The 14,479-nt window shown below is 40.9% G+C and overlaps 2 protein-coding genes across 3 annotated transcripts in view; one reads left to right on the plus strand and one right to left on the minus strand.

Annotated features, from left to right (window-relative positions):
- cenpp (centromere protein P) overlaps positions 1-14,479 on the plus strand; it is a 70,573-nt gene that overhangs the window by 32,674 nt on the left and 23,420 nt on the right. The gene's annotated exons all lie outside the window — the stretch shown is intronic.
- On the minus strand, positions 1,704-9,732 carry aspn (asporin (LRR class 1)). Its single transcript, XM_062408232.1, has 8 exons — positions 9,592-9,732; positions 6,686-6,978; positions 6,013-6,125; positions 4,814-5,027; positions 4,389-4,499; positions 4,096-4,189; positions 3,367-3,505; positions 1,704-2,737 (listed from the first exon to the last, which is right to left on the minus strand). The coding sequence occupies exons 2-8, from the start codon at positions 6,942-6,944 to the stop codon at positions 2,537-2,539; spliced, it is 1,131 nt and encodes a 376-aa protein (XP_062264216.1). The 5' UTR covers positions 6,945-6,978; positions 9,592-9,732; the 3' UTR covers positions 1,704-2,536.

A 14,479-nucleotide genomic window follows, 5' to 3' on the forward strand; every position in this document is an offset into this window, starting at 1 on the left:
CTTCTGACTCACTTCACCAGCTGAAAGACTCCTGTGTGTGCAGGACGGGAGGCAGGCAGAGAGTGATCGTGGATGGGTGATGACTAGAGTAAAGTAGAAGAGTGAGAATAGTAAAAGAAAAGGGTGAAGGGAGGTAACTGTGCTGAAGCTAGGACCGCTTTCTGTCCGTGCGTTTGGCTGTGAGACGTGGCAGAACGAGGCCTGGCCAACCAGCAGATCTGTTCCATATGTTTCCTGGAGAACGAGAGAGAGAGAGAGAGAGAGGGGTCGCTCCCCTCCACCCCACCCACAGCACGACCAGTCTTCATTTAAAAAGACAAACCAGTCAAATTAACTCATGGAACTGTACTCCAGCTTGGTCCTACTTTCTGTAGACTGCATATATCAGTTCCAGGTGGAGGTAGAGTTGATGAAGGCAGCCTGCAGGTGTCGAGTTTCTCAAAGTGTTCAGGGAGCTGGCTGCTGCTCGACAGCCTCGGCCTCCCACAGAGACGGAGAGGGAAAAGAAAACACACAGACTCTGTCCCGTTTTCACACTGGTTCCATCACATTCATCGTTCCCGTGAGTGTGTTTGAATTGCTGCTGTCAGCGAGGCAGGAATGAGAAACTTCTGGTGTCGAGAAGCTGTGATCAGCGAAATGTGATTTGAAGCAGCTTCCAAAAAGAACCAAGATATTGGCTGTTGAATTTGGCATCATTTCTGGATAATGGTTTAATTAAAATATGTTTCTCTGTCTAACTGACAGCCCATTGATTTACTAGAGATTGATCTGTCACCAATTAATGCCAAACAACATCAGGAAACCACATTAAGGAAGCCAAGGCCTCCACCAAGATGATGGACTCTAACTCTTTAGTGTATAGTGACATCTGCTGGTTGATAAGGGAATAGCTTCACTTACCTCCTACCAGGGACACCAGAATAAAGTCACTTCTGTCTGGATCTTCACCAATAACTTTATCAACTGTTAATTGTTTAATTTTGATTTTGCTTCTAGTTTTCTCCAGCTTGAACATTTGCCTTGTTTTTATTCTGTTTAAAAAAAAACGTTTGCGAATACAATCCACGTAAAGCTTTCGCTGATTCTGAGCAGGAGATTCTATTCTATACATCTGCAAATCAATTTATACAATTCCGGCAATTTAAAAGTTTTGGAAGATAAATTTTGAGTACTTACCATGTTAAATCAAATCAAATGAATCATTGACTACTTCCTACAGGATAACAAAGTAATATCTGAAATGATAAATTAACTCCAACCTAAATTAATAAGTTGAGACTGAAGTTGGGAGGTGATCCAGGTTTATTTAAAGACAGACTAAATAAATATAGCACCATTGTGGAAGATAGCACATTGGAATAAACAGGGACAATTTTATAAGGAATATGCTCTCAGACGATCATTACCTGCTTATAATCAACTGTGGTGGTATTTTGGTTGCTATAGATTATTAAAACACACTGAATTCAAGGGGGTAGATTTCAGATTACAGATTAATCCCCAGCCCTGCAGAGGAAAACCTTTACATCAAGGACAATGTATAATTTCAGTTTCTAAATGAAGACAATACAGACATGCAGAGAGATAATGAAAAACATCGACATGGAGAAAACACACAGGGCTTTAAAGTGACATGTTACACTAGATAACACCAGACTCATTCACTGACTGTACTGGCCTCTGCCAAAAGGAAAACTGAAGGTTTAAACTGAAGTGGTTTTGAGGCTAATGATAATTCTATTGTCTCAACTTTTAAAAAACTGGCGACAATATAATACTCGATGTAAAGAAAGGACATAAGAAAGAAAAGGTATATTTAGTTCGTTGATATGTAAAAAACTTAAATCTTTCTACAAAACTGTAGCTCATCAAATGTTGATTTTGACATTGAAAAAGACACAGGAATGCAACACTGCTCAAGTTATTGGGTTGTGTTACTCAAAAGGACCAGGGGGAGGCGCTCTACCCCAAGTACAGTTTACCCAGCAAAAGTTGAGGGACAAAGAAAAACGGATTAATTATCTCCACCAAGGACGTTATGTTTGTTTGTCGGCAGGATTATGAAAAACTACTGAACAGATTTCCACAAATGGTGCAAGGATTCATTCAACTTTTCCATGAATCTGAACAAAGCAGCAGATGCAGATTTTCTAACTTTCTTAAACATGACAAGATTGTTTGTTTCCAATTTCCTTGAATCAATATTTAAACCAATTAAGCGTATTTAGAGAGCGGATATGAGTTTGTGAAATTTGTTGCAGCTTTATTGAATTTAAGGGGACTGTTGGGCCTAGTTTCTAGTTTTTGTTATTTTACACATTATCAGCACCAACAGCCGGACTAGAAATTTGTTTTTAGTTTTCTCCCTCTGGCTGAGAAATATCATAATGAGCTTAAACACTTAAATTTACAGATTCATCTTTTCTTTTTTGTTGATCTATCAAGATTATTTCCAGTTTCTTCCTTACTACTGTAACCAGGATATTGGCAGTTCTGCATTTTCTCTTTCCCCGGAACTCCTCGTTTTTGCTCTCTACTTCTTTCTGAAGTTTCCGAGCTGCACGCCCCTCCGCCCGGTCACGCAGCGGAAGGTCGCCGGCTGGATGTCCCAATACTTGACAGGGTTGGCGAACAGACTGATGCCCGTGTAGAGGTTCTTCTTGACACCGGACGTGACGGGACAGAAGTCGTTGACTCCCACACTGTTGATTTTGTTGGCATGGAGGAAAATCACCTGAACAGACGGAAAGGAATTTTGGTTTTAATCAGATAATTTCCAGCTTTTTTTTTACTGCACACACCATGACAGAGAGTTTCGTACTGATGCTGCCTTTAGGAAAACATTGAAACTCAGAATTACAACCTTTAGAGAAGGAAACAACATTTTGGACAGTCTGAACTGGAGAACTGTTTGTTTTCATTACTTATGTGTAAACAACATAGTGTAGGTTGTACATTTGATTCTCTTTCTTCAACATCTACATATAGGATATAGCAGATTTATATATATGATGATAAACTCTGGGTTATAACAGGATAATGGAAACAAGGGAGTGTCTGGGCTCAGTTTGAGAAGCATGTGCTCCTTCTCCCTGAGAGGAACATTGATTGCAGTGACCCACTTGAGTCAGTTCTTTCCTGTTATCTAGATACTTTCCTTAAGAGGTTTTCTCGAGTACCTACAGCTGTGAAGAGACTGCAAGCAAATCCAGGACACATTTGAAAAATTGCATGTTCAGTCTGGCATGATAATACCATAGGATCCATTAGGAGGAGCTGCAGGACACGGTCAGGAGGAAGGAGAGGAGGTCTGGGCTACTTGTCTACCTGCTGCAGTGACTGGTGGATATCAGATGTCTGTACCTGGAGGTAGCGCAGGGAGCCGAGGCCTGGAGGGACCTTCTTCAGACGGTTGTTGTCTAGGTGCATCTCACGGACGTTTGGGATGCTGACGAAGCTGCCGTTCTCTACAGACTTGATCTGGTTAAAAGCAAGTCCTAGCCTGCAAAAGATAGTAACAGGTGTTATCACTGGTTAATAAGAAATTAGAGACGGACAACAGATCTAAATATGTGCATTGAAAAATAAAGGTTCAGTGTGCAGCATTTAGTGACATCTAGTGGTGAAGTTGCATGTTGCAGCTGAACACCCCTCACCTCACCTTCCCCTTCAAAACATGAAAGAGAACCTGTGGTAGCTTCAGTTGTCATAAAATCTCCAAAGGTGTTTAGTTTGTCCAGCCTGGGCTTCTGTAAAAAACATGGCTGCCTCCATGGAGAGGACCCACTACCGATGTAAATATATCAATGTGTGGTAATATAGATAAAGTCAATGAGCTTAAATGACAAACACAATGTTGTATAGTCTTTATTTTAAGAAATTTGACGTTGACTTTGTTTTTTGTATTAAGCGTAAACTCTGAACATTACATTTTTTATATTTTTCTTGAAATTTCTCTATCCATTAATATATAATGTGCCTACGATTACTATTTAAGACTGAATCTGTTTTCCCAGAAACATTTAAAATACCGACAGGATCATTAAAGTGTGGTCATGTCAGATTCTGGGGTAAAATGTGTCTGGTGTTTACCTCTGCAGGTTTTTATATCTGATGAAGTCTTCCACCTCCACCTTAGCGATCTTGTTGTAGTCCAGGCTCATCTCTGTGATGGACGTCGGGAAGTCTGGGAGAAACAAAACAAACACAACCGGTGTAACGTGTCATTTAATAATACTTTAGTTTGTTAGTTGGAGGACAAATCAAAGCATAATTTCAACACAAAAGGTTTGCAGGTGAGGGTCAGAGTATTAACTGGGTGACTCGAGGAGAAAGTCAAGGTAACAACACATTGTTCACATCAGGAGGAAGTGAGTGTTGTTTACCTTTGGGTACGGCAGTTAGCTTGGCCTCTGCGACTCCGAGGTACAGAGTCGACAGGCCATTAAAAGCTCCCAGCTCCATCCCACTGTTGGCCAGAGGGTTGGCGCCCAGCTCTGTTTGGACGGGCACAAAATATTTGGTTTGATTAGTGAGGATTCATTATATATTCTTGCGTCATCCACATACAATGGTGAGCAACTGCTTGATGATGCGTGTCCTGGGTTTGAGTGTAAACAAGTAGGACATAATATTGACATGAGTCACGATCAAACTATGCTCTATAACTGCTCTATAAATTCTCTATACTGTTAAATCAGTCAAATTAATTGCTGCAGACATTTTGTTGGCAAAGAACCACAAAAACATCTGTCCTTCGAAAACACTGATCCTTTCGAATCAGAGACAAGGTGCTGAGAGCAGGTCTCACCCAGCACGTGGAGCTTCCTCAGGCCTTTGAATGCGTCCTTCTGGACTCTGTTGATCTTGTTTGAGTGGAAGCGGAGCTCGATGACGTTGGGAGGCAGGTTCGCAGGGATCTCCGTCAGCAGGTTGTAGGACAGATACAGCAGTCGGAGATGGTCCATGTTTCTGAAGGCCTTGGGGTGAATCTTGGAGATCTTGTTGTTGATGAGGAACAGGCCCTGTTGTGAGAGAAAGGAAAAAATGATTCAAGCAGAGTTTTTACTGCATCTCCTGGAGCAGATGATGCTGATGTTACAATGACTAACTCAATTCAATTGAACGGCACAGTTAAAGGTTTAGTTGTTTGAGATTAAATAGTCTTTTAAACATCTGATTTTAAGGTCAAGGTTAAACTTTAATGCTTGTTATCCAATCTGTGCTTGGCAAGAGAGAGATATAATTTGGTAACAAAATGAATGATAAATGTTTATAGCAACTGAAATCTGGTGAAATGTAAAGCTGTTTTTGGTTTCAAACATATTTAGTTTTTGGAGGAGGAATCTGAATTCCTTACTTGATCTAAATCACTCTCTGTCCTACATTGGTTTTATTAGTAAAAAAAAACTGTCTGCAGATTCTCATGGTTTGTTGAGTTACATTTAAGAGTTGTAGGCCTTTATGTGGTTTACTCCCATCTGGATAAACAACAGCTGGATGAAAGACCCCCCCACCCCTCCTCAGCTGGAAGCTTCATAAAGGAACTGTCATCTTTAAAGGCTGATGGACATGTTTCCTCTTGTCTGGAACCTTAAAGACCCTTTAGAGCGTCAACGAGCTGTAACAGTTCTCTGGTCTTATAGAGTCTGAATAGACTTTTATTGTTGTTGTGAGAAGTCATCGGTTGAACACAGGATCTGACGTCTTTAATGAATGGATGCAGGAGAACAAAAGTGTTCATTATCTTCAACTGTGCATGTGTGCAGGTTTTGTGTTGTACTTTGGAACAAGTTATTTTCTTTACCACACAAAATCTATATCCTTAAATGACCCTATATCCAGTTTCCTGGAACTTGTTTGCTCATGTTTTAATCAGATGGACTGATGTCATTCTTTACTTCCCTGATTTCAGCCATGTGTGTGTTTGATGTTAACATGAAGGGGTTGTGGTGTTTGTCACTATGTGCAATGTAAACCAGCTCTGAATGTCTGTGGAGAGTTTCTTACATAGAGTTTGTGGAGGCCTTTAAAATCGTCCTCCTTGATCTCAGTGATATCATTGTTTTGAAGGTCGATCATCACAGTGTCTTCAGGGATCTTCTCAGGAATGGAGATCAGACCTGTTGGCACAAACACAAATGTCTGATTAGAGACCGGAGTTGAACCTAAACTGATGAGAGTCAGAGCTCAGGGATCCAAAGGTTTAGAGGAAAATACTGAGATGTACAGGTGAAAAGTTTTTGTGTGTTTTTCCTGATTCAAAGTCTGCCAGCAAAGATGAAATAATGATGTATCAGGGTTTTCTTTTTATTTACGGAACAAACCAATCAAACATGATCAGTCTGCATCAAGGCGACGGATCTCTGTTGTCTCTGCACCAAACTCTAGTTTAAGAAAGTCTGATTCAAAGGATTGGAACGGTTTTAACTTATGTATTCATTAAATAACAAAGACCCGGGGCTTTTTCCATTACGTCCGCTGGCTGTGCTCAGACTTATAGATAGAATGAAGAGTTCAGACATCCCGAGGGAGTAGGGTTGGTAGTATGTTGGTTCCAGCTGTCCCTGAGACCCTCGTCCATCCGTCTTTACTTATCTAACCCTATCTGAATGCTCAGGATGCATTTCTATCTAGTTTTAAACACGTGTCAACAGTGGATCCGGAGTGAGTGTGTTCTCACCCTGGTCGGAGCACTGCATCACTCTGGGTGAACAATGGCAACTAGCAGGACAGTTCTCGTCTTCATCATCTAAATCGTCATCATCATCTTCGTCACTTTGGCCCTCGTCGTCATCCTTGTCGTCGTTGTCGTCGTTGTCGTCGTCACTTGAATCAGCCATCATGATGTCATAGTTTTTCATGAAATCCATGATGTTGATTGGATGGTAGGGCTTGGCGTTGCCCACCACCAGCAGGCACAGCAGGAGGAAGACCCTCATGGTTAGTGGTCAGTGAGGCAGTGACCAGAAGGAGCTGTAGGGAAAGACAGAGGTGGGGTTAGCTCTCAAATCAGTCGACAGGATTAGATGTTGTGATATTGAGAAGCTGTGGAATCTCGTTTTTCTTGCAGTTTTATTCCAACATCAACAGAATGGAAATACAGAGCCCTGTAGTTTACAATGAGGACGCCTGTGCAAGTTGGCCACCTTTTGATATTTAGTCAGTTTTTCTCCACATGGTTTTGAAATACAAAATCTACTCCTACACAATGTTTCAAAAGAGAACAAGGAAATAACAGCGTCTGTTTTTCAGCTTTAGCTTCTTCAGTGTTGAGCACATAGTCCTGATAGGTTCTCAGCTTGCGGAGAAGTGACAGGAACCAGGACCCATCCAAACTCTAGTCCTGTTCCGAGGAGCCAAGTGGACCCATGAGGCCCGATTCATTGTGTCCTCATTTTTCCATGTCCGAAACACAAGCTCCCAGAGATGTCTGAAGGCAGCTCTGCAGCAACATCTGCTACTGTTTGTCACAGGGACCCCTTGATGGGGTCACAAGAAAAACCTCTAATCACAAGAGATCTGGACTGGAGAGATTAAAAACAGATAGTTCTGCAACACAACAAGGGCATCTGTCCTATTTTGTAAAGATTGTGCTGTTACCTTCCTTTCTGGATCGATTTACCTCCTGACCTCCTGACAGCAAAACGAATTTAGCACTTCAGTCACAAGTTATTTGGTTGCACCAGCAGTTCTTGGGCCCTGTATCTTGAGCCAAGTCATTAAATATTGAAAATACCTGAGTCCGACACTTACTGCATGCTAGATGTTGATTAGAGATCCTGTGGGTTTGATAAACTGAACTTACACACATGTTATAGTCATTATGACACTGTCAGTTACTTCTGTTGCTGTTATTGTCATGAAGAGTCCAGTTTTAGTTTTGCAGCCTGGTTGAGGAGGGTATAGTTCAAACAGTACACGGTGAAAGGGCTGAGTAGTCGGAGCGATCACTTTCAGTAAGTGCTGCTCTTTATTTCTATCGGTATTTCCATGAAGCTCTGAAAAACATCCATTGGAAAGGAGCTCTTGCAGCCAACACAAATGTTTTGCCAGCTCTCACCTGTTCACCATCTGCACTGATTCAGAAAATGATACATATCTTCCTGTATTACACATTCATGCAGCTTTCTGAGTGAGGCTGAGTGAGGCCGACTGCGTCTGCTTAACTTTCCTCTGGTAATCTTGATGGAGTCTCAGCCCTCAAGTCGAGCGTTGACTGAAGCCACAAGTATGTGGTGGTGGTGGTTGAGGATCCTGCTGCGACAGCAAATACCGCTCAGCACAGACCCTTCCTCTGAACCCTCGGTCTCTCACTCCACATGTGCACATTTAGCACAAAAGAGGCTAAGTAAAGGGAGTTGGACGTAAATCTCACTCCAGTTACAGTAGTGCAGGTAAATTATATTTCTTCAGTGGTCTGCATTTCGTCAAACATCAGAATCAGAGGGAAGTGACTCCTCTCTGATCCGTCACGGCTCACATACAGTTCCACTTATGACTACAATGATTATTTTCAATATCAAATCCTGTTTATCGTCTATACGTCTAGTCTATGATCATGAAAAATCTGGTTTCCAGTTGATCAGGGTCCAAGATTATAGAAGATTATATAATATAATATATAATATAAAGTAAAACAGAAATCCTCATCAGAGCAGCTTGAACTAGAAAATGTTTTGCATGTTGATAATTATTCCTTTGGAAGTGATAAGATTTGATCCCTGATCCGATCCCTCCTGCCTCCACTAGGACTCCCCTACAGTTCCATCTTCAGATGTCTCATTGTTTCTGACCAGAACTCCAAAACCTAAATATCTTCAGTTTACAATCATATAAAGTAAAGAAAAACATGTGGAGGAGCAGCAACCAGAGAATATTTTGACATTTTGATAACTTTTGCTTTTGTGGATTCAAGTCATTAAGTGACAAAAGACAGTTCATTTTGAGAACAATTAATCTGTAGATCTTTTTCTACTCATCTTGTTATAAATTAATCGTTTCAGTACTAGTAAAGTACAGGACTAATATAGTAAAGCAGTCACAGATGTGTCTGCTTTGTTCTTGAAATGATTCAGGTGATTCAGATGGTTTCCCTCATGTGTTTGTACTTAAGACTTAATGACTGTGACTGTACTCCATGGAAAATTACTTAACATTTCTATCTAATGAGATCATTACATATCATATCATCTAGTTCGATCTACTTTAATCAAGCCTCCAGGAAAGTGACCCACACAATTCGATAACAAATCCATCATCAAAGTCAGATTTGGTCCTTTTTGTCCTTTTTGTTGATTTTAAAACATAATCCATACCCTGGTGATCATTGTTGTGTTGATCTTATAGAAATAAAAGATTTACATGCAAATCAAACTCACATAAACACCTAACGTTTTCATCCAATGACTGATAAAATTAAGATTTTCAAAATACACTCTAACATCTGCACGACCTTAGAGGTGCCCAGCAGAAACCAACCTTTACAGCTCAAAGATGCTGCATTCTCAGAAAATAAAACATGCCAGACCGACCAGATACAAACTAATGCATTAGTTGTTTAGTTGATAAATCCAGGGTGTGTCCTACCTCAGCCGTCAGGTGTGTTTGTGTCCTGGTTTAAACCCCGTGCAGTGAGCAGAGCAGCGGCAGGCTCCAGCTGGAAGGCTGAGAGTTGGATCCTCAGTCAATACATTTCCAGTGAACAGGGAACAGCATCACCCCCTCTCCAGGAGAAAAAAAAAAAACAGCCCCCAAACACCCCCACCGACGGAAAACCTCTGCTGTGAGGGTGAGAGGTTCAGTTTCAGCAAAGAGCTCTCGACTCTGTGAGATCACAACATCTGTACGTCTCTGAAGGGACTCGATATGAAGAAGCATTGTTGGGACATGTGCTTTCATCAGGGGCTTTGAAGTGATGCCAGGATAGTTAACTTCAGACTCCCAGGTCTTTATATAGAACATCCTGGTAGGTCTGTCACCTCCACTGCTTTCATGACTTGTTGCCATGTAAAATATTTTACATCAGCATGAATGGTTCTTACAGTGAGGCCCATTTGGCACTGAGTTAAACCAGGCGAGTGGGACTGTTCAGCTGCTGTACACGTTCCTCAGTGAAACCAGAGGCAGTCAGAAGGTGGAGGTGGGCTGGTACTGGTACTCACCAGGTGGTGTAAGATGTCATCTGTTGTTTTATTGGAGATTCCTTAATGTGGCTGCGTTAGAGAACCTGACGTCCAAAAGAGGGGAGGCTGCCATAAGTGGAGGTTACACATTTGTACAAGGATGTTTGAGATGTAGGGATACTTGTCGTCATATTAATGATTAATCCCCTTTTTACAAAAGATTATTATCCAAAAATATACCTTGAGTTGAAATGACAAAATAAAAAGACACTGTGAACTGTCCCTCCACAACTTTACAACTTATCCTTAATGGACCTCTCACTCTTCTTTTTTACCTTTCACTGTTTTTCATGTACGCCTGGTAGTTTTTGCTCATTTTTAAATTGTCAATTAACACTCTTTACTCTCTGTACATAATGCCCTTCTGTCACTAAGACATTACAAACAGGTGAGTGAGAACAGATATATAAACATTCAAGACTTGTAATATTACAATACAATTCAAAGAAGTACAATATTAATGAGAGCAAAACACGCTTCATTTTTAATTTCTTGGAATCCATGCAGTCCCCACATGACCCTGAAAGCATAAGCGCTATAGACAATAAATGGATTGATTCCAACAATATGGAGGAAAGTAGATATATCACTCTTCTTTAACAGCTCTGTCTCTCCAGACCTGATGCTGAGCTCAGAATCACACAGCTCTGTCTGACTAGAAACCCACAAATAGTGACACAACAGACAACTATGTGTGAATGAATAAAAGACATCAGTTTACGAGAAGAATGTCTCGTTCAAAACACCGATGTCAGTTGTAGACTGTAAGCTGGAAACAACTGGCATTGTCTCACGCTACAGGAAAATGTGATGAATGATTTGTTAAGACAGATGATTCTTTAGACGTTAAGTCACTCTAGCTTAAGGTGGTACAAAGATGCCAGTACAGTCAGTGAGAGCTGCCAGATTTCTCCGTGTGTTATTACACATTTCCTCCTTAACTCCAAAGCAGAGACAGACGAGAAACCGACGAGACGTTTTGCAATGTCAACGTTATTTATGTTGTGTGGATGTGTCTTAACAAGGCACAACAGGGGAAACCTGACGCTTTACTTTAAAGGCAGAACTGAGTATATACCTCCCAAGAATGGAAAAGCTAACGGGAGCCTGCTCCCTCGGGGTTCATGTGTTAAACCATTCTTGTTTCCATTCGCTGCTGGTGTTTTCTGCTGAGCTGAGCTGGAAAGGCCGAGTGAGGCAACTTCTGGTGAAGCCAGACGGGCCAACTATGCCCTGGTTTGGCAAGTCAGGTCAACTGGAACCGTAGCGGCGTTTTATTTTTTTCTGGTTTCACTGGGTCTTCATATTTTCCAAACCCATCACAGATCTTGTGAAATTATTATCGTCGACATTGAGCCTCTCGTGTCATGTTCAAAATATTCTTTGAAGGAAATTCCTACATTACAAGAATTAAAGAAAATGTGTCTCGTCATTCTCACCAGTTCCCAGCTCCCCCTAAAACACTGAGATTCATAAAACTAACATTTTAAAACAGATTGAATTTCATTGCACACTTGACCCTGTAAATGTCAAAACTACTGTTGCAACACTGACAAATTGTTATTCCCAGATCATTTCCTTCAGATTCATATTTAACAACTTGTGCAAAAACTGAAATTGAAATTCATCTGGTATTTTCTTGTTTCTGTTACTTTTGGCCCAGATGCTGAACTGTAGGGATTTGACTCTTTATACTTCAGAAGGCTTCTACTCTTCTTCACTTTTTTGCCTTCGTCACATCCTCCAAAGTTAAAACACAGTTCTGCTGATGAACGTTTAAAGTTTTTTGTCAAAAATGATAAATTGTGATGTAGAATATGTTGTCTCAAGGTTTAACATGACCATGTTATTAAATGGTCACTGGTTTGAATCTCAACTCTTCCTTAACTTCCCGTCTCACACAGATCAAATAGACAGTAATGCCTAAACTTTCTAAAAGTGTTAAGATGTGCTAATTACTATGAACTTCGTTCACAAACTGTTCTTAAGAAGGAATTTCTTCTTAAAACCCACTTACACTGTTTTTATGAAGACTGTGAACTTCACTTATACTTTCTTATCTGGGATTTGTTCTTATGCAAGAACAGAATCTACGCACACTGAAGAGCACATTACTGAAATGCTTGTGCTTGTGGGAATTGGCGGGCGTTTACCTTTGCTAATTACGAAGACAAATTATTCATCAATACAAGGACACAGATGTGAACAATTCTGCAGTTTAGGAACACGTCATAAATCTGACTTAGAGTTTTCTTAGGAATCTTCTTAAGAACAAATGAAGATGATGTTCTTTGTTCCTGGACTAATTGACCCAGTTTCCAGATCCCACACTACAGCTGAGTTTGTCGTTCATGTATGAATCACGCAGTCGATTGTTCACAACAACATGAAAATATCCAGAACATTCAGACGACGGGATGTAGAACATGAAAGAGGCAGGCCATGATTTATAGATCCCACTGTGGAAATCAGTGTTTAGTTTACTGTTCATCGACGCTGGTGTCGGCCCTTATTACAAAAATCTCTCTTTTTATTTGTTATCTTTATTTTTTATTTGTGCATGGCTCCTCTTTTTCATCCTGAGATATTTTTCTTCTTCTAGATTTGGATCTGTCATGTTAGAAATGTCATCAACCTTCACTCACTGTGAACTCTCCAGATATTCAGTTGCTGTATTCTGACAGTTATGGATGTTTTACCAGGGGACTGGCAGGCAGAGCAACTGACTCGTACATTGGTGTTCTCCCATACACTGCATGTTATCAAATGTTCTGAAATCAGCTTATGAGTTTAGTATTTATATTTATATATTTTTTTTTTACATCTCATGTCTGGAACCGTTTGCAACTCGACACAAAGCTGCAAACAGTGGTCAGTTTACAATGCTAAATAAAATGCAGCATGGATGAAAAGCATCAGCAATTCACTATTAAAACATGAGAACATTTTTGAGGTTCCCAGTCGAGAGGGAGCGTCCTGATCACCATGAAGGAATTTCACATGTAGATGTAGTTTGCTGTTCGATCACAGCTGAAGTTAAACCTGCACTTAGCTGCTAGTGAACTTCAGCAGTGAGATGAGCTGAGGATGTGTCTTTGTCTCAAACTCACTCGTGAGGGTTTAAAAGTCTTAAAGAAGTAAAGAGCTACTACTCTGTGATACATACACAGGCCCACATTTATATGATTCCCCCGTTAAAAACCCCAGGCACAGTTCCCAGCTCCTCGTAATCACAGCTCCATAACTGTGAGCTGAAACAATACTGTGTCACGAGCCAGATTTTAATATTAAAGAACAGTTTCCCCCTGACATTGAGGGGATCTGATTGAACCCTGATGTAAAGAGCCTTGAGCTCTGTGAGGACCACGAGTCTTACTGTAAAACCAACTGTTTGCCTGCACCTTTGCTCCTCTGTCAATCCTCAAAGTACAAAACATCTCTTAAAACCCTCGACCTGAAGTTTTAAAGTGGGACATCCAGCCCGTCGTCATCTTCTCGTGAGGGGGGATCTTTCATGAAAGTCTCATATTTCTCAGCTGACTGCTCCGCCGCAGAAAACTTTTAATTCCGAAGCTTTGAATGTCAAAAGAGGGGGGGATCGGTTTGTGGTGGTGAATAATATATGGCGGCGTTGTTGGAATTACAGTATTCAAACTACAAATTAAATGTGTGAGATTACTTCCTGATGTGAGATGGTCTGCTCTCCTGACGGGAGGCGGTCAGGAGGTCCCTTCGCTCTGTGGATCTCATTCTTTCCGACCCATCAGACGTCTGCAGAGTTTCCTCCGTCAGAGCCGTAAGAGCTGAGTCACAGGGGCAACTCACTGGGGCGACTCGCAGGGCAAGGACTCACCTCCGGGTTGTTGTCACTGCTCTACCCCAAGAACGTTTTGGTGCCAGGAAACTTTTAATAAAGCTGCGACCTTGGAACCCGGTGTGTTACCTGCTGCTCAGAGTGTTTCTCAGCCCGGCTGCACAACAGACCAGTGTTCAACATCCTCAGACTTCAGGGACATGTGTAATAATACAACCTGAGTCAAAGTAAATAGAACATCTGTTGAGTCGTGAGTAAAATGAAATAAATCGTAGTCCTGTTGCCTTTTGAACCATCTCGATTGAGTTCAATGATATTTGAACCAGTGAAATATAAGAATTAAGATAATATTTTAGTTCAAATCTTGCAGATTATTATTAGAAAATAAAAAAGTATAGTCTCGTTAGACCCAAGGTTCTGCACACACTTATGTGTTAGTATAAGTAGCAGTTTAATAATGAAAATAAAGGCCTTTCTG

The sequence above is a fragment of the Platichthys flesus genome, chromosome 2 (genome assembly GCF_949316205.1).
Source record: "Platichthys flesus chromosome 2, fPlaFle2.1, whole genome shotgun sequence".
NCBI classification, from domain to species: domain Eukaryota; kingdom Metazoa; phylum Chordata; class Actinopteri; order Pleuronectiformes; family Pleuronectidae; genus Platichthys; species Platichthys flesus.

What these genes read in the sequence shown, in the direction of transcription:
- aspn (XM_062408232.1), bottom strand. Translation starts at nt 6,944, where the DNA reads ATGAGGGTCTTCCTCCTGCTGTGCCTGCTGGTGGTGGGCAACGCCAAG. An exon ending in AAGGCCTCCACAAACTCTAT is followed by an intron (nt 5,028 to 6,012) that starts GTAAGAAACTCT and finishes CTCTCACAACAG; the next exon opens with GGCCTGTTCCTCATCAACAA. An exon ending in GCTAACTGCCGTACCCAAAG is followed by an intron (nt 4,190 to 4,388) that starts GTAAACAACACT and finishes TGTTTCTCCCAG; the next exon opens with ACTTCCCGACGTCCATCACA.